At 35.6% G+C, this 23,900-nt stretch overlaps 1 protein-coding gene across 7 annotated transcripts in view; it reads right to left on the bottom strand.

The window, feature by feature from the left end:
- ZNF638 (zinc finger protein 638) overlaps positions 1-23,900 on the bottom strand; it is a 136,801-nt gene that overhangs the window by 11,005 nt on the left and 101,896 nt on the right. For 4 of the 7 annotated variants that reach the window (XM_042932640.1, XM_042932642.1, XM_042932645.1 and 1 more), the window contains 11 exons: positions 23,600-23,650; positions 20,576-20,647; positions 19,290-19,376; positions 18,964-19,032; positions 18,299-18,339; positions 15,750-15,881; positions 13,356-13,484; positions 12,162-12,203; positions 11,566-11,700; positions 9,091-9,216; positions 4,247-4,284 (listed from right to left, as the gene is read on the bottom strand). In XM_042932640.1, coding sequence (XP_042788574.1) covers positions 4,247-4,284; positions 9,091-9,216; positions 11,566-11,700; positions 12,162-12,203; positions 13,356-13,484; positions 15,750-15,881; positions 18,299-18,339; positions 18,964-19,032; positions 19,290-19,376; positions 20,576-20,647; positions 23,600-23,650 — 922 coding nt within the window. The remainder of the gene's footprint in view (positions 1-4,246; positions 4,285-9,090; positions 9,217-11,565; positions 11,701-12,161; positions 12,204-13,355; positions 13,485-15,749; positions 15,882-18,298; positions 18,340-18,963; positions 19,033-19,289; positions 19,377-20,575; positions 20,648-23,599; positions 23,651-23,900) is intronic. The other 3 variants (XM_042932641.1, XM_042932646.1, XM_042932647.1) reach the window with 3 other exon arrangements.

The raw sequence follows: 23,900 nt of genomic DNA, 5'->3' as shown, positions 1-23,900 counted from the left end.
TACAATGAAACTAATAATCCATGCATTGAAATTTAAAATTTTAAGTGAATCTTACCTAAAATGAACAGAAAAAGAAACTGGTAGGGAGAAAGGCTATACTCTTAACCATGTCAACTCTTTTTTTTTTGGATGTGAGACAGATTTGTTTTTCCCAAGAACTGTATTTATTACTAATAGTAATACGTAAAAGAAATCTTTCTTTGGAAGTATCTTTTAAATACTCTATTGGATTCAAAGTTAGAGGTAAAACTAATAGAATCACCTTAACATAAAGTATGTGCCTTTGGCCACCTGAGTGACAAAGTATATATTAAAAGAAATCTTTCCAGTTACAGAAGAATAATTTAGAATTCTGAAGTCTTAAGTAAAATTGTTCAGAAGAAATGGAGAAAATGCATGGCAAGTATATATAATTGATCTTTTTTCACTGTGGTCTTCCTAAATCCAAAGTAAACAAAAGTGTATGTGATTCTGTAATTCAACTTCTTTCATTGAGACAGAGACAGAATAACTTTTTATATTAATGTTCCATAGATCAGAGGTTATCTTGAAGAATGACAAGGAAAATCTGAGCTTCCGAAGCAATGCTATCAAAACAAATCAAATGTCACAAATACATCCACTTAATTACATTAGAAGCAGTACATTAGAGGAAGACATCAGAATGCCATTTCAATACCTCATAGTAAAGAATATTGGTTTTTTTCCTCCTAGTTTTCAAGGAAGGAGGGGATGAGACATCCGCTCGATAGGATTCTCAGAGGATGGCTACGTATCTTTTAGTTAATGCAAGATGAGGCATATCAGTGTCCTGAGATGTTAACATTTCAAAACTTTGGAAAAAGTAAGTGCTACCGTATCAGGGTCTAATCATTTGCGACAATAAACTGGTCTTCCCCTCCAAAGATGGTTAAGTTTAAACTTCCAAAGGAAAAAATGTTCTAAGAGATTGGAGAAACACCTCTTGATGAAAAGTTATAAAGGCAGAATTTGAGAAATTTAAGTTCAAAAGTCAGTAACGACAGACTTTAATCCGTATGTATTCTATTCATTTATATAACCTTCCTTTATATGCTGAAAGGGTTTAAAACTTTTTATTTGAAATAATTCACATCCCTTATATTCAAAAATACCAATGGCCGATTTTAAGGGTTCCAAATCCTTCGAACTAGTCAAAATAAAACTTGTGGCCAAGTACAAATATGACAAAGATAAGAAAAACTTGTGACATTTAGTTATAGCAGTTATGTAAATAATTGTTTCTCAAAATGTAAGCTTTCATTTTTAAATTTACAAGACTCATTTTCAATAAAGAAGATTAAATTCAAACTCCTGCCTCATTATAGAACTAAACCATTAACACTAAAGGCTTTATAAATTAGAGCTATACAAAAACACCAAATCTACTGAGCTAAAGGAAAACAATGGAGACGTTGATTCCTGGCTCTAGGACATAGTAAGTCCTTCCACTTTACCATATTTAAGGTTTGTCAAAAAAAAGCTATTATCTTTTATACAAATCACTATGCAGTTCCATACTTCAGAGAGCATGGACCTACTTAGAAAAATGGCTTAATACGACGTTTGTTTATATGCATTTGTCTTTTAAAATTATAGTGCTTTCTTCATAGATTTCATTTACCAAAAACTAACATCTAGTTTTCTGGCTAATATGGGAAAAAGCCTCCGTGTTCATCAAGTTAGCCTGGAGAGTCAATTTGAGATGTCAAATAAATGAATTATTAACACCGAAGTATAAAAAAAAAAAAAAAGAAGTCTTTTAAAGATCAAAGGAATACACAGTCAAATTTTGGGAAATGGCACAAAAAAGAAATAGGAAAGACATCCAGGATATAGGTATCTAATTTCCAACCCTGTCCCACTTCCACCTCCCCATAAATACCAGGGTTTCAAAACTCAAAAAAAGCTGGACATGAGAACAAAGGTTAATACCATACCCTACACTTGGCGAGAAACTTTAGACTACAATTTAACAATACTGAAGATTAGTATTTACATTTCAGAGGGCCACTGGGAAGTTCCCAACATTATTAACGAGTTGGTGAAAACTGCACCTTGCATCCTTAATCACATGGTAAGTAAATAATGTTTACATGGGAGGGAATGAGAACAGGCAAAATGTAGAATATTATTAATACATCCATAGATTTCCTTTAAAAATAGGAAATACATTTAAATACATTAAACTAATTATAAACAAAATAATCACATCAAGATGAATTAGCACTCAAAAGTGCCTCAAAAACAAAAACAACACAAGCACCAGTATTTTCCCAGGATCACTTTACCCCGATAAAGAAATGTGAAGTATTCAGGCCCCATCCCACGTCTTTTTCTCTAATGTATGTAAGTCAGAAAAAACTGCAAAATGGAAATTAAGTTATTAGTACTAGAATTTTAAAAGTGAATTTTATAAGATTAAACAACTATCTGTAAATTCATTAAGAAGTATCTTTGGGGTGCCTGGGTAGCTCAGCTGGTTGAGCGTCTAACTCTATTTCAGCTCAGGTTATGATCTCATGGTTGGTGGGTTTGAGCCCCACACCAGGCTCTGGCTGACAAAGAGACCACATGGGATTCTCTCTCTCTCTATCCCCCTCTCTCTGCCCCTCCCCTGCTCACATGCACACAGGCTCACTCTCTCTTTCCCTCAAAAATAAACAAACTTAAAAAAAAGAAAGGATCAGGGCGCCTGGGTGGCTCAGTGGGTTGAGCATCCGACTTCGGCTCAGGTCATTATCTTACAGTCTGTGTGCATTCGAGCCCTGTGTCCGGCTCTGTGCTGACAGCTCAGAGCCTGAAGCGTGCTTCCAATTCTGTGTCTCCCTCCCTCTCTGCCCCTCTACTGTTTTACACTCTCTCAATCTCTCTCTCTCTCAAAAATAAAATAAACATTAAAAAAAAAATTAAAAAAAAAAAAAAAAAAAAAAAAAAGATCTTAGATTTTAAAAGGTGAGTCAAATAATGAGAGGAAAAAATGACCAGAACACAGACAATAGCTGTTCGTGCAGACCTGAAACTATGTCAAATGAAATACATAAGATGAATTTTTGGAAGAGCCTACTCACTTAATCAGCTGGAGTTAGTGTGGCCAAACTGTAGGTCTACCTATATTACATGTGTGACATTACCACTCAATAAGCCCTTTGTGGGCTTCTATATTCAACAGTGCTGTTGGCATTATGTCTTAGACATGTGAACATAATTGGTATTAATAATGTACAATTTAAAATGTACTGACACATACAGCAAACCTAATTGCTTAAAGTTACCAACATATTTTGAAGTACTCTTAATTACCTTTATCATTTAAAAGCCTCATGTAAGAATTACTAAGACAAACTGAAGCAACTAGTGGCTCAGTCAGGTGAGCATCCCACTTCAGCTCAGGTCATGATCTTAAAATTAGTGCATCAAATAAAACAAAATATCCACATTTAAACACTTTCAAAATGCTCTTTCAAACTGATAAGCTCTTATTATAAAGACTCTAACAAGGGCAAATCACTTAGTATTAAAAAGGGAAAAGAATTCTAAATCAGTGATTCTCAATGAAAAGCAGTAAAAAGAAGGTAATTAATTGGTTGAGGCAAAAGTGGTTATAAGGGTGAGAAAGTTACTAAGAAGAGGGTGTACTATATATAGTCTAAATAAGACTAGGAGTCACTAGTTTGTGTAAACACATAAGAACAAGTTTTCATCTTTTATCCAAGTTTTCAAACATTATTTTGTTTTATAATAAACATCCTTCCCCCAGTTGTTTTCAAAAAGTATCAAAATACATACTGAATACTTTCTTTTTTGGTTTTAAGTCAATGAAATTTTATTACTGTGTTTAACTTTTCTGGGATAGAAAAATCTAACAAGAATACTGATAACAGAAATTGAGTTGTTCAAGAGTCCTCACGAAACATTTCATAAAGAAGTCATATTTGTGTATTTAATTCAAACTGAGTTTACATATTTGGTTTTTCTAAAGTATCAGTAAATACCTTACAGAGACTAAAAAACAAAACAATGCTCCCTCAAACAGTCATAAAAAAAACAAAAAACAAAAACCAAACCAAAGACACACAAACTGCCCCCACACTCCATATATATAACACAAAATGGACATGGAAGATACAAACTTTTTGCTACAAGTGAACAATTACTATAAAAGGCAGAAACAAAATTCAGTAATTAAATACTATGCAAAAATGACAGCAAACTTAAAGCAACATACCTTTCTTTTCCTAGTTCTGGGTCTTTGTCAGCTTGAGCCTGTAACACAATTCCACATTTCATTAGAGGCTATTCTACCGGATTTTAAATATTTAACCCATCAGTGCAATGTTTTCAGTTCTTAAAATCTAAGCTAAAGAAGCAAGACCACATCTTAAAAATAAAACAGTTTTCAGTGTCCACTTTAAATTTCAGATTCTAGAATTTTCTTCTCATTAAAAAGCCCTTAGGTAGGTTATAGAGAATAAGTGACACACAGAAATTAATGACAGAAAGTCTCAATGTTGATACAAACAAGAAACTTTTTTAACTTTAAAAGCTTAGAATTACTGCCTTTTTTAAAAGAATAAAAACCATCAACATCTTCATTGTGCAATTATTATTTAAAAAAACTACTTATAAGAAAGACTATTGAGGATGGCTGGAAGGGTGTTGGGTGGGGCGAAGGGCTAAATGGGCAATGGGCATTAAGGAGGGCATTTGTTGAGGGGTGCCTGGGTGGCTCAGTCGAGTTGAGTGTTCAACTTCAGCTCAGGTCATGATCTCACTGTTCATGGGTTTGAGCCCCGCACCGGGCTCTGCACTGACAGCTCAGAGCCTGGAACCTGCTTCAGATTCTCTGTCTCCCTCTCTCTCTGTCCCTCCCCTGCTGGTGCTCTCTCTCTCTTTCTCAAAAATAAGCACTAACTAATAATAATAATAATAATAATAATAATAATAATAATAATAATAAAAAGGAGGGCACTTGTTGGGATGCACACTGTGTTGTTATAAGTGGTGAATCACTAAATTCTATTCCTGAAATCATTATTACACTACATGTTAACTAACTTGGATTTAAATAATAGTAAAAACAATCTTAAAAAAAAAAAAAGGCTTTCTATTCAAAACACCTAGAAGTGCTGAGCAAAATTTAACAATAATCCTTTTAAACATGTATCTAAACCACTAAAAAATAATGTCCTAGGGCCCAAAATGGAAATTAAAATTCAATGCCTATGGGGGCACCTGGGTGGCTCAGGTCATGCATGATCTCATGGTTTGTGAGTTTGAGCCCCGCACTGGGATCTCTGCTGTCTGGGCAAAGCCCACTTCAGATCCTGTCCTCCTCTCTCTCTGTCCCTTCCCTCCACCTCCCACGCATGTGCTCTCTCTCTCTCTCTCTCTCTCAAAAATAAAGGAAGTTTATAAACAGGCAACATTCGACGCCTATGTAACCAACAATGGTCCAGGCACTGGACACATCAGTGAACAAAATAGCAAAAACTGTCTGCTCTTTAGAGCTTATACATACTAGCTATATGCTTTTTCTGTGGGAATCATGTGTATTCTGAGTGGGGAATTATCTTTCTCTGTATTTTGTCAGATTAAAAAGTGAAAATTATACTTTAAAGAAATTGAACAATGTGCCTAAAGAGGATTCTGGTGTGGGTGATGGGAGTCCCAGGCCTTCGTTACTGGGGCATCTTGCTGGGCAGTCTACAGTGTAATGATACATAAAGATCAGAGTTGATAAGCCCCAATCACAGTATTTACAATCAATCTTCCCATTCACAGGAGAAACTTACGGGGGGGTGGGGTGGGGGGGGTGTGGGGGAGCTGTATGATAGTAGAGGAAATCTATACCAGATACCCTTATTAGCTAGCTTGCTTCTTTATTCATAAATGAGAAAAACAAATGCACAACAGAAAGCAAGATAAGCATACAAAATAGACTGAAGATATTTCAGAGAACTGCAATCAGTTCCAACTGAAATCCACAAAATCAGTTACAGGTGTCACTTCCAGAAAGACAGAACACTAAAGAGGAAGACTTTCTTCGGGAAAAGGAACACACCAATCTTTATAAATTCACTGAGTGCTCTAAGCAGGATATATGAAGTCCCAAACCAAGATAAAACCTTCTTCACTGTGCTAGCTAGCCATACTGATCCTCCTTGGAGTTCATGAATCATCAACTCTGTCCTTAAGGACTTAGCACTTGCTCTTCTTCTTTAAAAACCTCCCTTCCTTTTTATTTGTAGAGCTTGCTCTCTTACTTTGTTCAGGTCTCAAATAACTATTCCTCAGAGGGGCTATCCTTGACAACCCTAAAATACACAATCGCCCCCATCTATTACTCTCTCTACCTTTTTATCTTGATTGGTCTCCATAGCACTTCATAGCATTTTTTACCACCTGACATGTGTGTGTGTGTGTGTGCATGTGTGTGTGCTTGTGAGAGAGAGAGACAGACACATACATACATACAGACAGAGATTTATAGATTTATAGTCTGTCTTCTCTATTAAAATATAAGCTCCTTGAGGACTTGGGACATCAACTCCTCTGTTTATCCATGTATTCCAACACCTAAAATAATGCTGGCATATAGATAAGGCATTAGATAAATATCTGCTTAATGAATAAATGAATAAAAGCTGAAAGCCTTCAAAAGAAAAAAATACATGAGATATGATTAGAATCAGCTTTCTCCTTAACAATACAGGTTAGGGGCACCTGGCTGGCTCAGTCAGTAGAGTATGTGACTCTTGATCTTGGGGTTGTGAGTTCAAGTCTCATGCTAATTGTAGAGAATACTTAAAAAAAAAAAAACCAGTACAGGTGAGGAGCACAGAATTCTCCATCTAGAAAACCTATCAATGAAATATGTAAAAGCAAAATAAAGTCAATTTCAAATATGCAGGGATTCAGAGTGTTTACTGTCCATACACAATTTCTGCAGAAAATTATTTGATGATGTAATCTAGCAAACAGAAAAGCAATCCAAGAGAGGAGGAGATACAGAATCCAAGAAATAACAGAAGTAACTCAGAAGAGCAATAAAAATAAAGTAAACATATACAGTTGTTTTACAAAACAAATGGCCATAAATTTAGAAAAGTGAGAAGAATCACTCTAACAAGAGTAGATTCTAGTCAACAAATAGTAATTAAGTTATATAACCTGAAGACCATGAAGACAATCATCCTTTTTCCTCTCAATAACAACCCCTACCCCAAACTACAGGAAATAATCCAAATACTGAAGAAAACAAAAACACAGCATCATTTTGAAAAACGAATGGGAATATAAGAAAGTCACCTCCAACTGTACAAGATACTGTATTTCCTTCTTTACACAACCACCCTGATACTACTGAATTCTGTAGTTAGTATCTTTTTTTTAAAATTTTTTTTTTAATGTTTATTTTTGAGACAGAGGGAGACAAAGCGTGAGTGGGGGAGGGGCATAGAGAGAGGGAGACACAGAATCTGAAACAGGCTCCGGGCTCTGAGCTGTCAGCACAGAGCTCTATGCGGGGCTCGAACCCACAAACCGTGAGACCATGACCTGAGTCAAAGTCGGACGCTTAACCAACTGAGCCACCCAGGCACCCCTGTAGTATCTTCTTAATCAAGATATCAAAAATACAGATATTAGTTTTTAGTACTTAGAATTAAGCCTTCATGCTTCATATGCAGGGGTAACTATAGTTACATAACTAAAGGTTGTAACGAACACCTGTGTAAGTAACATTACAGGTAACAAAAATGAAAGGGGGAGGGTGTTGAAGAGGGTAATACAAGGATGCTAATTACTTAATTAACTCATTATAAACACAGTAAATTAAAACCTGTCATTTAAAACATTTGGGGACATGATTTATTTCCATTTCCTAGTCTAGCTTTTATTACTTCTCATAGAGACTATTACAATACCTTGAAATTAGTCTACCTGCTTCAACCATCAATTTACCATTTTTTGAATCAATATAATGGACACTATGTGACATGCTCAAGACTACGAGGCTGTCTTATCAGTGGTGGAGCTAAGACTTTGTTCTTATGTTCTTCAATTTAATAAGCCATAACAATAAGGTTCTGAATAAAAGCTTGGGAAGTACAGTATCAATTCAGGCATAGGTTTTTGATAATTTTCACTTGTTTCATTTTCTTTAGGTATAAAGATGTGGGACTGTATTTTTAGAAAAATAATTTCTGTATCATCAATGTTTACTATAATTCTGAACAATGTCATAACAAAAATATCAAAAACACAAAATTTTAAAAATACAATATTCTGTTGAGATGCTAAAAACTTTTAAAATTGTTTCTGAAATTATCAGCTTAAACAAGTCACTCATATTTGTCTGAAATCAGTACCTACCACATGATACATTTACTTATAGATGCTCTATTTAATTTGGCTTTATATGGTAGAATTGTATTTTTTCTTGAGCTAGCATATGATTTTTGGCACATTAATAAACAAAAAAAACCCATGCAGACACCAAATATAGACCCTATTATTTACCTCCTATTATGGAGATACAATGAAACTATTACAGAAAACGTGTTAATTCTTTCGAAGGTGGTTTACTTATCATTTTCATACATGTATTATTACTGTGTAAGCCAATAATCTGTAACTCTTATGTCTTATACAAGAGTTTAAAATAAATTAAAGAAAGAAATAAACAAATTTCTATCAGCAAAAGGCCAAAATGGACCAAAAGTAGACTCTGCATTCTGGAGATAATTATGACCATGTTACATATATAGAATCATTCTACACATATGTCTGTAATAAGTATCAGAATGAATATGTTACATTTTTCAAAATTACTTCACCTGACTGTAATTTAAACAAATTTATACTGCGCCATAAACCATGACAATTGGAGTAGTGATTGCAACAAAAATTTTTAAAAGAATGTCTAAACTTAGTACCAATTTGACTACTCTCCAAGAATAATTCTTAAAAAATTTCCTTCAGAGTACCTCTTTCTAGTTTTGGAAGAATGACCTTCACAGTTTTTTTTCATTTTCTAAAAGCACAGAAGTTTATACAAAATAATCTTACCTCTGATGAATCTATCTTTGGAGATAATGTGCAGGTCAATACATGGTCACCTATGTTCTGTGGATTTTGTTTCAGAAAGCTATACATTGATTGAGCAGATTCAGGGCTATCTAACTGAAGAATTGCCTTTGGAGAAGATAAAAAAAAAATATTAAGTAGCTCCTAAAAACAAAACAAAACAAAAAAGACCTAAAGTACAATTGCCATATGATCCAGGAATTCCACCCAAAATAATTGTAAGCAGGGACTCTAATGGACATCTGTATGCCCATGTTCATATCAGTGTTATTCACAATAGTCAAAAGGTGGAAGCAACCTAGTATCTATCAACAGATGAGTAGATAAATGAAAATGTGATATATGCAAACAATGGATTCTTATTCAGCTTTATTTTTATTTACTTATTTTGAGAGACAGAGAGAGAGAGAGAGAGAGAGAGAGAGAGAGAGAGAGAGAGAGGCAGGCAGAGAGGCAGAGAGAGAGGGAGAGGGAAATTCCAAGCAGTCTCTGCACCATCAGCATGGAGCTGGATGCAGTGCTCACACACACAGAACCGTGAGATCATGACTGAGCTGAAACCAAGGGAGTCAGAAGCTTAACCAACTAAACCATCCAAGTGCCCCTATTATTCAGCTTTAAAAAGGAAGGTAATTCTGACATGTTACAATATATTCTGAAGACTTTAGACTAAGTGAAATAAGCCAATCGCAAAAGATCAAATATTGTATGATTCCACTTATGTGAGGTAGCTGGAGTAGTCAAATTCATAGAGATTAGAAAGTAAAATGGTAGAATGGTGGTTGTCAGCGGCTAGGAAGAGGGGGAAGGAGGAATTACTGTTTAATGGACAGAGGGTTTCAGTTTGGGAAGATAAAAAAAGTTCTGGAGATGGATAGTGGTAATGGTTGTTTAACAACATGAATAAATACTTAATGCCACTGAATGGAAACTTAAACAGGGTTAAAACAAAAAGTTCAACAAAAACACTTTCTAATTTTTATAAAGAATGGATATATTTTTCTTCCAGACTTCAAATGTGATTTCAAAGCTGAGGTAAATCTTCATTTCAAAGGAAACAAGAGACAACAATCCTTAAAATGTTGCAAAATCAAGGCAAAATGGCAAAGTATGATAGGTATTTTTAAGAAATTTAAAGAATACCTACCAAAAAATTAAACTTATCAAAATTCCTTATGCCATCTGTCATCTCCCTTCCCTATGTCACACTATTTCTAAAGTATTTAACAATCTAACATGCTCTGTATATCAGAAGCATGTCAAAATTAGTCATCTACTTTTGATGAATTAGGTGCTTTTTCAGAAGCAAACATTCTCAACTCTGATATGAAATGCTACTTTTCTAGGTAATACATGCTTCACCAAAATCTAGTTTTAGGGGTACCTGGATGGCTCAGTCAGTTAAGTATCCAACTTCAGCTCAGGTCATGATCTCACAGTTCAAAAGTTTGAGTCCTGCATCAGGCTCTGCACTGACAACTCTGAGCCTGGAGCCTGCTTCAGATTCTCTATCTCCCTTTCTCTCTCTGCCCCCTCCTCCTCTTAGGCGCAGGTGCACACTCTCTCTCTCTCTCTTGCAAAAATAAACATTTTTCTATTAAAAATCTAATTTTAAGTATCTGAATTAAATATTAAACACAGAGGGCACAGCAAATGTAAAGAGGTTAACAGTTTCTTTTAAGGAAGGAAGCCAAACCATGAAGTAAAGGGCTGATCATTTTATACTTCTTCCCATATAACTAAACAAAGAGACCTAACAACTCTCTATGTGTTTTATGGCTGGAAGGGACTTTAGGAACTATCTGGCAACACCTTTTTTCAACTGAGATGAGAACTAAAAGTGTAAGCCAACTCAGCCAAGGTCACAAAAGTAATTAAGCTTAGATGAACTCAAATCTGACCTTTCCACTGACAGCTCAGAGCCTGGAACCTGCTTTGGATTTTGTGTCTCCCTCTCCCTCTCTCGCTCTCTCTCAAAAATAAATAAACATTAAAGAACAAAAACAGAAACAAAAAGCTAGGAGTTCTGAGGAGAAAGTGATCATCTCTTGCTTCTTATCACAGCACAGGAAAAAATATGCTGATCTATCATAGTGCTGCTAAGAAATTAAATAATGTTTATAGGTGCTTCAGTTCAGAAGATGAATTAAAAGTTGCAAACCCATGTGGTACATGGGTGGCTCAGTTGGTTAAGTATCTGACTCTTAATTTCAGCCTAGGTCATGATCTCACAGTTCATGAGTTTGAGCCCTGTGATGGGCTCTGCAGTGACAGTGTGGAGCCTGCTCAGGATTCTCTTTCCCCACTCTCTCTCTCTCTGCTCCTCCCCTGGTCACACTCCAAATCTCTCAAAACAAACAAACAAACAAACAAACAAACAGCAAATCCTTAAGGGTACAGGGTTTAGTCATATATTCTCTACAGAACACACAGCTAAAACAGAAGGGACCTCCTTACCTTGTTTTTGTTACTCATGAATACGTGGTGATCTACTTTTCCAAACTGAAGTCCAACACAAAGTACACACTGAAGTCCATCTTCTGGTAAGTTATCAAGATGTACAAATCGATTGTAAATTTTATCTACATTTGCCTGTAGTTTTTTAAGAGAGAACACAGAAAAAGTATGAATTATTAAACTGTAAAACACAGATTAACAGTAAATTTAATTTTTCCAAGGTCAGATGATGTTCTCTCCCAAAGGTAAGAAAATGACTATGTGAGTGAAGACAGTGAGATCTTAGTTTTAGATTTCAGTAATCAATGAAACAATATACTGAAACACGAAGTATAATCTTTCTTTTATCAACATAATATTTACCCAACACTTAATATACCTAACCCACTTAATATGGCTCCAGTATCTGGAAAGTATTTTCACATTATGGACTACCATGACCCTTTACTTTTTATTTGAACCAAGATAAAACCCACTGTATACTTCCATTACCTCAATATTTTAAAATAAGTACTAAGGTTTTATTTATACAGGTGAATAACCAATATTTCTACCAATTAAACAAGTGTAATAAGGTATTTAAAAGAAAATATTACCTCTGGGTCATTTTCTTTAATCAAGGTTGTAAATATAGCTTCCTAGAAAAGGCAAAACAGAGGGAAAGTATAAGTCTTCCTCATTCATATATTTAGTCAAAATTTATAATAAAATAACCTATATGAATAAACATTAAGAATTATTTCATAAAATAAGAAGTCAGCAAGTTTTTTAAAAAATTTTCCTTCTAAAAATTTTTCTAAATTTTTTCCTTCTAAAAATTTTTCCTTCTTCCTAAGCAAATTAGTCAACTCGGGACTTGAACTCCCAAACCATGAGATCATGACTTGAGCCAAAACCAAGAGTCGGTCACTCAACCAACTGAGCCACTCAAGCACCCCTGGAGTTTTTTGTTTTTTAATTTTTTTTAAGTTTATTTATTTTGAGAGACAGCACAAGCGGGGAGGGGCAGAAGGAGGGAGAGAGAGAGAATCCCAAGCAGGTTCCATGCTGGTAGCACAGAGCCCAATGCAGGGCCCGAACGCACAAACCATGAGATCATGACCTGAGCCACAATCACAATCAAACAATCAACCAACTGAGCCACTGAGGCACCCCTAGTTGGGAGTTTTTAAGAAACAAAGCAATGATGGTTGGGATGAAGAGAGAATAAACCCCAGAAATATTTATGCCTTAAAATATACAAAACAGATTATGCAAAACCAGAGAAAACTCAAAAATAACATCTGGGATTCGGAGGGCTGATAATAGCAGTAACACGAGAACAGAGAGTTGTCGAGGCACCTGGGTGGCTCTTGGTTGGGCATCCTGTTCTTGATTTCAGCTCAGGTCATGATCTCATGGCTCCTGAGATCAAGCCCTAAGTTGGGCTCTTCACTGACAGCATGGGTCTGCTTGGGATTCTCTTCCTCTCTCTCTGCCCTGACCCCACCCATGTTCACATGTGCTCTCTCTCTCAAAATAAACGAACATAAAAAAAAAAGAATATTGTCTACAGATGGTTTTCAACTCTTTTTCGATTCTAAAATATATGAGGGGTTGGATTCCCTCAATATGGAAGTAACTCTCGAACAATGGACTGGGAGATTATGAAGGAAAAGGAAGCTTTCTCAATGATCAAAAAAAACATTAACCTGAAGAAGCAAGCCAGGAAACACTTAACAGACTACAATAAATCCAATTTAAAAATTTTATAATTTTGTAGAAAAACTGATGGTAAGTCTATTATTTACCTCATCTTTTATATTCATGTTTTCAGGAACCATACTAATTGAGAGCTGATTTCCATCCATTGATATTGGAAAACAGGTATAAAATTTTACCATAGAATCTGCACATTTTCTATTTACTTCCATAAATACCTGTTAAAATAGAAATTACAAGAACAAAAAAATAAATTTCTTATCTAAGTTACTTTTTCTTGAAAAGATTTAATACTTAAGAGTCAAATAAACTGAATAACTTAGTAAATGTTTTAAAGAAAAAAAAAGGCATTCCTCAAAAGCGAGGCCAACAGACTCACAATATTACAACCATAAGGAATGGATGACTGCATTTATAAGGCAACAGTAACGAGAGAAATAAGAGTGGACATTCTAGTAAATGACATTAAGGAAAATCTTATCTTATTCATTACTGTATCCTTAGTACCTAGAGTAGTATCTGGCATATAGCAGACATTTAATAAATACTTGTTAAGTAAATAAATTTAATGGTTGGTAAAATATGAGAAATATGAGAATTGAAAGAACCAAATTACCATGTTATTTTTGATTTTGCAGTTTTCCTAATTGTGAAATTCGTAGTTTCACACATTTTGGTTTTAATTTTCATCCCTGGCTAAATGAATAGGCTGAACATTCTTCTACATGTCTTGGAGTTAATGAGATAGAAATCTTCCATATATTTGTTCACAGTTGTAATTCTTTTTTTTTTTAATGTTTATTTATTCTTGAGAGAGAGAGAGAGCGTGAGTGGGGAGGGGCAGAGAGAGAGGGAGACAGAGAATCTGAAGCAGGCTCCAGACTCTGAGCTGTCAGCACAGAGCCCGACGCGGGGCTCGAACTCACGAACTGTGAGATCATGGCCTAAGCCAAAGTCAGACGCTTAACCAACTGAGCCACCCAGGCGCCCCTGTAATTCCTTTTTTAAAGAATTATCTCTTTGGGTCATTTGCCATTTTATTTATTGAACTTTTAATATTTTACAGCATAATGTGGGTATGAATCTTTGTTTCCCTATTACAATAATTAGAATATTTTTAGTTTTTAATTTACATCTTGCTTTATGTTCATTTTAAACCACAAATGTTTGAAATGTTTATATGACTGAAACTGGTATTTTTCTACATAATATCTAGAAAAGTATTAAATCTCCCAATAGTTAATAACTCTAGTCAACTCTAATCAAAATTGGGCAGATAAAAGTCTAGACTTTCTGTATTTGATTTTATATTTAAAGTATCTACTCATACTCTGGTATATGATGCAAAGTGTGAATCTGAATTATTCATTTCCAGATTCCCACAATTTCCCCCGATTTTAATGTACTCACATTAAAAAATTCTTTTATTAAAAAATCATTCCTGGGACGCCTGGGTGGCTCAATCAGTTAAGCATCCGACTCTTGATTTCAGCTCAGATCATGATCTCACGGATGTGAGATCAAGTCCCACACTGGGCTCTGTGTTGGGCGTGGAGACTGCTTAAAATTCTCTTTCTACCTGTCCCTCTTCCCCTCCCTCGCTCACACATACTCTCTCTCTCTCAAAAAAAAAAAAAAAAAACTCTCCTTCCTTTTATTCTTGTTTCTAAATAAAAAGTTTTACTGAAATATAATTTATACATTATGAAGTTCACCTGTTTATAAGTGCAGAATTCATTGGTTTTCAGTAATTTATAAAGGTGTGCAGACATTCAAATAATCTACTTTTAATATAATGTGAAATTGCATGTAACTTGCATTCACTCTCCTCTTCCGTTTTCTTAAGCAAACTGGCTCCAACTACCATCAAACATATATAACCTTCCAAAGATCTCTAGTGATCACAAACTCCTTTCTAATGTAAGAACACCACTTCTAATCACCTGAGTGGTGTTTCCATTAAACTTTCCTAAAATCTCACCTCTTGTAAAGTACATTCCACAAGTTATTAACAATACATTTTGTTTTGTTTTGAAATTACAAAAGTAGTATGTACTAATTCCTGAAAACTTGAAACACAAATATAGCCTAGGTTATTCTAAGTATTGACGACATTTTTGTCTGAGAATGGTTACTTCCCATTTGAGTACAATTGGTAAGATACCAGGAATACTAGTAAAAAAGTGCTATGCAAGTTTGTAAGTCATTATAAAACTTCATTAACATATCGAAGATAAAATATTTTATTTAGACTAAAATTTTAGGCAAAATTTTGACATATTAAGCCATCCTCTCCATCATAAAAACTACGTCAGATTACAATAACACTAAAATACGGGATATGTTTTATATTTTAAAAATCCCTTAGGTTGATATGGCTTAATTATTTTGAGGTGCTGCCTTTAAACCCTTTTCTTTTCATTTTGTGAGCTTATTTTCAAAATGTGCTTCAGATAACATGAACAGCTATTATCAACGCTTACCTTTTTATGAGATGATAAAATCAAAATATCCTTTAAACCACCAAATGGTTTTACTAGGTTGTAAACTTCTTCTATAGAATATCCTTTATTAGGCAAATTAGAAATAAGTACCACACACATTTCCTCTGTTTCCTTCAAAACAAATTTAAGAGTTGACATTCAAATTTCTTTAACTGCTTCTATATTTACTTAAGTTTATGCTGCAGATCATTTGTTATGGTATTTAAACTGACTGCATTTAATACTAAATCTTATCATTTAAGAAGGCTGGTCCGAACCTCCATAACAAAACAAAATGCAAATTTCCTCTCTTTAAGTACATAGCATAATTTCATTCATACCATGTGTCATCGAGTCAAAGCCTTTAGTTCTCTTTTTCAACCACTGTTTAAAAATACAAGTTTAAGGGGAGCCTGGCTGGCTTAGTCAGTGGAGCATGCAACTCTTGATCTTGGGGTTGTTAAGTTTGAGCCCCACACTGGGTATAGAGATTACTTAAAAAAAATTAAATCTTGGGGGGCGCCTGGGTGGCTCAGTTGGTTAAGCGTCCGACTTCGGCTCAGCTCATGATCTTACAGTCCACGAGTTCGAGCCCCACGTCGGACTCTGCCGACAGCTCAGAGCCTGGAGCCTGCTTCAGATTCTGTGTCCCCCTCTCTTTGCCCCTCCCCTGCTCATGCTCTTTCTCTCAAAAATAAATAAAAACATTAAAAAAGAAAAAAAAAACTATTTAAAAAAAATTAAATCTTGGGAGGCACCTGAGTAGCTCAGTGGGTTGAGCATCTGACTCTTGGTTTTGGCTGAGGTCATGATCTCAGAGTTCATGAGTTTGCACCCCACATTGGGCTCTGCACTGAGTATCAAACTCTCCTTGGGATTCTTTCTCCCTTCCCCACCCCTGCTCACACACACTCTCTCTCAAAATAAACTTTAAAAAATATGTAAACAAAAGCTTTAAAAAAAGCTAAAAATAATTAAAAAATAAAAATACAAGTGGGGCACCCGGGTGGCTCAGTTGATTGAGCATCCGACTTCGGCTCAGGTCATGATCTCATGGGTTCATGAGTTCCAACCCACATCAGTTCCAGCCCACATTGGGTTCGTTGCCTTCAGTGCACAGCTCACTTAGGATCCTCTGCCCTCCCCCGTCTCTGCCACTCCCTGCTCACGCTCTCTCTCTCAAAAATAAACATTAAAAAAAATAACAAAAATAAAAATACAACTTTAAAACACCAGTTTGTCTCTGACAACACCTCCATGCTCTGCCATTCCTGTGCCATGTTTTGCTAACATCTCCAACCTCCAAATCAGAGCATATCCTTTTATCTCGCCAAATAAAATGATCTTTTAGGCAATATTAAAAAACTTACCCCGTCTCTTAGGAACCTTTCCCTATAGCCCAATTCCCATTACAAAGTAAATAAATACTTTCATTTCTGCCTTCTCTCCTCTCGGATCTATTTTATTCTTCAAATGACTCTCATCAATGCCAATTTTTCCTTTAGTGAATGTTGAGAAAATCCCCAAAGGTATACTATAGTAAATTGGACAATCTGTAACTTTTCTTTTGAAAAATAAAAGGAGGGGGGTGTCAGGAAGTTATACTTTTTATAAGTAAGTTGAGAATGATTTTTAACTAGCACATCAATTGTGTTCATAAATGTTCCTTTTGAAGTCTTTAAGCCAATCTATTTGTGCTTTAAAATATCCTTCCTGAGGGGCGCCTGGGTGGCTCAGTCAGTTGGGTGTTAAAAAATAAAATAAAAATAAAAATAAATAAATAAAATATCCTTCCTGAAACATGGGTGCCTGTGTGGCTCAGTTGGTTGAGCATCTTGACTCTTGATTTCCCAGGGTAGTGGGATTGGGCCCTGTGTCCAGCTCTGCCTAGGATGCTTTCTCTCTCTGCCCCTCTCCCCACCTTGTGTTCCCGCTCAAAAAAAGAAAAAAAACAAAAAAACAAAAAAAAACTTCCTGAAACAACAGTAAGATACATACCACTTAGTTACTACTTGAAGAATGAATCTACCAGTCAAAAATAAACTTAATGCTTAGCACCTGAATGATCTCAAGACCTTAACCAGTAAAATCTAAATTAACAGGATTTTAATACATTCATAATGACAAATGTTAACCACAGGAAAACAATAAAGCAAACTTTATGCCCTCAAATAAAATCTCAAATTCCACTCGCTATTCTAAAAACACACAATATTAACTTATCTCCTATTTGCTTCTAAAAAAAACAGACTTCAAAAAATTCTACTGGTTCTAATTACACCACTGGTTTTTCTACTCAAAAGCCTATTTTGGCCTAACTTTTTTTTCTCAGTGAAAGGTAAACCTCAAAAACATGTACCTTTATTAATAATCTGCACCTAAATTTTTATGACTTATTTTGCAACTCAAACCCTATCTAAAAAGTCACAAATGATAGATTTTTCACCATGCCAAATCCTGTACATTTTTTACTGGGTTTACAATAAGAAAACCATATTGTGTCAAAATTTCCTAAGCTTTTAAATAATAAGTAAAATATAAAAACTGACCTTGTTGACTTGTTCATTTTCTGTGGCCTCCACAGCAGCTTCTTAAGATACAAAATAAAGTAAGAATTCATGCAGATATATTTTATCAAGTTCTCACTTTTTCCACATTGGATTAAATAGTAACTGCATAGAAGTGTACACAACTGACAAAATACTAGAAAATTTAAGGAAGCAGCTACAGAATTAACAATGGTTTTTAAATTAATATGTTTCATTTTATTCCCTCTAAGAGCAAAACTTCAGAATAATCAAGAGACGGGTGTAGATCTGAATCACAATATTTTAAATTTCACTTAGGTATGAACCTCGTATTTAAAAAAATATATTGGGGGCCTGGGTGGCTCAGTCGGTTAAGCGTCCGACTTCAGCTCAGGTCACGATCTCGCGGTCCGTGAGTTCGAGCCCCGCGTCGGGCTCTGTGCTGACTGCTCAGAGCCTGGAGCCTGTTTCAGATTCTGTGTCTCCCTCTCTCTCTGACCCTCCCCCGTTCATGCTCTGTCTCTCTCTGTCTCAAAAATAAATAAACGTTAAAAAAATAAATAAATAAATAAAAATAAAAAAATATATTAACTATATCTGACACAAAATTAAATACCCTATTTTCTTCTAATTTAATCTTCCATCTTTAAACATAAGAGAACAAAATAAAATTTTTATTGACCTACCTGAAACCGTTTCTTTAGCACTATTTTCAGTGGCTTTGACTTCCACACTGGTCTTTATTTCAGAGTTTTCTGCATGAAATAGTCTGCTTTAATAGTCTAGAAAAGCATACTAATATAATTAAACTAATGAATCTAAACAGGAGCTTAAATTGTCACGTAAGTTTCCTTAGGCTGACCTTATTTAGGTCAGAGCTAAGACAGGTTTTTCTTTGAAAAACAACAAAACAATCCCTTTCAAGATTTTAAGGCAATAATTTCAAAATACACTCTAAACGTACACCTAGAAGATGTAAAGAAAGCACTAAAAGAAAGCATTTCAAGCTTACCTGGTACGATGACAGGTTTGTTGGTGTCTTTGTTTTTGACAATGCCAGCCTTTTTGACTTCTAGAGACTTCTTTCCACTAGATTTTGCTTTTAAAAGTAGAAGTGAACTATTATTCTAGGGACCTGTTCAATCACTTAGCATGTTTCATACTAACACGTAGAAGTAATTTAGTCCAACATTATAAAAGCAGTTCTTTTCCATGTATTTATTATTCCCACTTATATCTGTTTACCAGTAAGATTAAAAGCAAATTTAAAATGAGATACAGTTCTTACTGATGGTCAGTAATGAGCCACAGATTTATCCCCCCAGTGGTAGAAGCACATCATGATCACACATAAAAAAATCGTATTTCATAATTTGTACAAAGGTTCTTTAACATTAGTCTATATGGGGTGCCTGGGTAGTTTAGTCGGTTAAGTGTCCAACTTCAGCTCAGGACATGATCTCGCAGTTCATGAGTTTGAGACCCCACATCTCTCTGTGCTGACACAGCTCAGAGCCTGAAGCCTGCTTTGGATTCTGTGTCTCCCTCTCCCCCCTTGCCCACTCACACTCTCTCTCTCTCTCAAAATAAATAAAAAACCACTTTTTTAAAATAAAATAAAATAATTCTATATATTAATAAACAGGTCATATTAGTTTCAACATGTTACATTCCTTTCTTTATGGAGGAAACACATTCTTTTTACAGGGTAAGAAAAATCTTTTCTGGAGTAACAAATAGAAAAATATATAAGGTAGGGAAGGTAATATGAAGTGACAGCTCTAAAAACTGAGAAAATAAAGATTAAACAATTTGTAGGGGGAAGTGACAGAGCAACCTGTAATCACAGAGCTGTTAAAAATGCTTCCAATACAGGGGCACCTGGGTGGTTCAATCGGTTGAGCATCAGGCGTGGGTTCAAGCCCTGCATTGGGCTCTGTGCTGATGGTGCAGAGACTGCTTGGGATTCCCTCTCTCCCCCTCTCTCTGCCCCTCCTGTCTGCACGCACGCTCTCTCTCTCTCGCTCTCAAAATAGACAAATAAACTTAAAAAAAAAAAAAGTTTCTTACACAAAAATGTATCTGCAATGCACACACTGCCAAGGATCAATATACCAAAAACTCAAAGTCCCATTACATGTCAGGTTTTAAATATTAAATAAGTATGTACTAAACTTTTCAAGATGTTATTAGATACTACAAATTATAGGAGTATAAAGCTTGCTTTTGATATTATGTTTGTTATATTCTCTAAGGCAAGAAGAACTTAATAAAACCTCTCCTTCCCAATAGTCTTACCTGTTTTGACTGAAGCTTTATTACCTTTAGCAGCTACTGTTACCACAGATTTTACAGAACCAGCTGATTTCCCTAAATAACAAAAGTTATAGTCAAAATTGATTTAATTGGTATCAACGATCCCCAAAGAACTTCATAAAGAATATGAGTGACAGAACATTTTATCCCAAAAACATAATGGTATCATCTTTGCGGCACAGGTCATTTTCTAAATCTAGCAAGGATGATAATTCCTTCAGGAGAAAAAAAAAAAAAAATCAGTAAAATTAGAATTCATCTCTCCAGTGACGTACTGAAAAATAGCATTCAGGCAAGTTAAATAAATCTCTCAACGTGTGGATCAACTAACTGCCAAGGATACAGAAACAATCCCAAGTGTCTGCGTAGCTCAGTTGGTTAAGTGTCTGACTCTTTTTTTAAAACAAAAAATTTTTTTTTTAACGTTTATTTTTGAGACAGAGAGAGACAGAGCGTGAACAGGGGAGGGGCAGAGAGAGAGGGAGACAGAGAATCCGAAACAGGCTCCAGGCTCTGAGCTGTCAGCACAGAGCCCGACGCGGGGCTCGAACTCACAGACCGCAAGATCATGACCTGAGCCGAAGTCGGACACTTAACCGACCAAGCCACCCAGGCGTCCCAAGTGTCTGACTCTTGGTTTCAGCTTAGGTCATAATCACAAGGTTCATGGGATAGAGTCCCACATCAGGGTCTGTGCTGACAGCAGGAAGTCTGTTTGGAATTCATTCATTCTCTCTCTCTCTCTATACCTCTGCCTCTTCCCCCCTCCCCAACCTTGCACCCACTCTCTCTCACAAAATAAACAAATACTAAAAAAAAAAAATCCCATAATGCTTTTAATGGTTCCACAAGCAGTTATAATTAGGGTCTCCCAGCTCAAGCTTACTTGGATTCCAGTTGATTGAAAAGCATTGAAGAATACCTACAATCATGGCTAGGCTACATTAAGATTGCTATGACTCATACCTAGTGCGCTCTATGTGAACAGGACTATTTAAATTATTCTGACCTTTTATACATACACATTACTGTTGCTTTTCTTCAAGGATGATGTGTAAAGACTGTGATCATCAAAGCGGCACTGAAAAGATCACCAGAGAACAAATCCCTTTCCATTCAGAGAGCAACAGGAGGTTTAGCTCTGAAAACTAGGATCCATTAACTACCAAGGTTGCATTATGAGGAAAAAGCCCAGAATCAGAAGTCAGTAGATTAAGGAGCGTCTGGATGGTTCACTCAGTTAAGCATCTGACTTCAGCTCAGGTCATGATCTCACAGTTCATGAGTCGAACCCTGTATCAGGCTCTGTGCTGATAGCTCAGAGCCTGGACCCTGCTTTGGATTCTGTCTCCCTCGCTCTCTGTCCCTCCCCTGCTCACGTTCTGTCTCTATCAAAAATAAATAAACGTTAGAAAAAAAAAAAAGTCATGGGGCGCCTGGGTGGCTCAGTCGGTTGAGCGTCCGACTTCAGCTCAGGTCATGTCTCGCGGTCTGTGAGTTCGAGCTGCAGGTCGGGCTCTGTGCTGACAGCTCAGAGCCTAGACACTGCTTCAGATTCTGTGTCTCCCTCTCTCTCTGCGCCCCCCTGCTCATGCTCTGTCTCTCTGTCAAAAATAAAAATTAAAAAAAAAAATTAAAAAAAAAAAAAAAAAAGTCAGTAGATCAAGTTGACTTCCAAATTAAATTGTGAAGTCTTAGGGGGCCTGGGTGGCTCAGCAGGTTAAGCGTCCGACTCTTCGTTTTGGCTCAGGTCATGATCTCATGTTTCATGAGTTTCAGGCCGGTGGCAGGCTCCAGCTGCTTGTGTGGAGCCTGCTTAGGATTCTCTCTCTCTCTCTCTCTCTCTCTCTCTCTCTCTTTGACCCCCCCCCAAATAAATAAATGAACTTAAAAAAACTGTTAAGTCTTAGTCTTAGGGCATGAATCAATTTCTGTGCACATTTGCCCATTTATAAACAAGGGTGGCAAATGCCATGATTACTTTACAGAACCCTTGTGAGAACATGATCGTGCTTTTGAGAAGTTACCATACAAATAAAACAATTATAGATATGCACAAAAATCAACTGAAATAGTTTACAAATTCACCCTTTATATCCAAATACAGACCCTAACCATTGCTCAAAAAGATTAATACCAATACTTATAAAGTATCACCTAACTAGTCATTTCTTAGTCAATCTCAAATTGTGACACACTGAGCCCCAAAGAGCCCTTACGTAATTCTTTCACTATCCCTATATTATAACAGGTCAATCCACTTTATTACTTCTGGCTGGGTCATCAGAACTTAAGGGAGAAAAAATGTAGAATTAATTTCCAACAGTTAAGGAGTGGCTAAGCAGCTTTAACACCCATTCCCCCCAAGTCTCCACCAAAACTCCCATAAACTCACTCTCAAAGCAATATCGAACTGTTGAGTAAATAAATGCATCCTCAAAACAAGACTTCCAGCTTCCTGACCCACTCAGATTATTGCTTTGAAGAAACTAATCTATGAAAATTCTGGCTCTACCACTAACAATGGTATTTCCCAACTACAACCTGCTTCCTTTCTACCATTATAGAGAAGATAATTTAATATACTGATCTCTATCCGTTTAAAAAGATGACCCTAAACTAACCAACATTTAATAGAAAGGAGAACTAGAGAGGATAATAATAGAAGAGAAAAAAATAATTAAAACCCACTACAGTCCAAAAAAACTGAAAACATAATTTGCTGTTATCAGAGTTATTTTACAAAAGAAAGTAAACCAGAGAGAAGACTTCAAAAAAAAGAGGGGAATTATCTCTAATATTCATCATGAGAAAGTTTCCCAATTATCTTATTTTACTAATTACTACAAAGAAGGAGCATATCTACTAAATCTCTTTCTCAGAATTTCTAGGTGACTATAAATTTAAAAAAATTAGTATACACCCAGCAAATATTATGTCGTATGAAATCCAAGATAAGTAATTTAAAGTTAACTAATATGTCTAGAATTCTAGTAAAAAACATACCTGAAGATTTATTTACTTTGGTTCCAGATGTCTTAACTTGTCCAGTTTTGGCTAGTAAGAAAAATATATCAAAGACACATTACAAATAATATCATATAGATTTAGGAAAGACCTAACCTGGCAATGACTGAAAAAACACTGTAAGAAACATCCTTATACTCATCTTTGTATACTTGTGGAACTATATAGGTAAATTGTGAGATATGGAGGTGATGAGAAAAAAGGCAAATATTTCAATTTTAACTATATTAAATTGCCCTCCATGAAGTCTGTACCAACTGATATTCCCATCAATAGCCCA

The sequence above is a fragment of the Panthera leo genome, chromosome A3 (genome assembly GCF_018350215.1).
Source record: "Panthera leo isolate Ple1 chromosome A3, P.leo_Ple1_pat1.1, whole genome shotgun sequence".
Classification (NCBI taxonomy): domain Eukaryota; kingdom Metazoa; phylum Chordata; class Mammalia; order Carnivora; family Felidae; genus Panthera; species Panthera leo.
The sequence above is the reverse complement of the archived record's forward strand: the minus strand, read 5'-3'. Positions and strand labels throughout refer to the sequence as shown.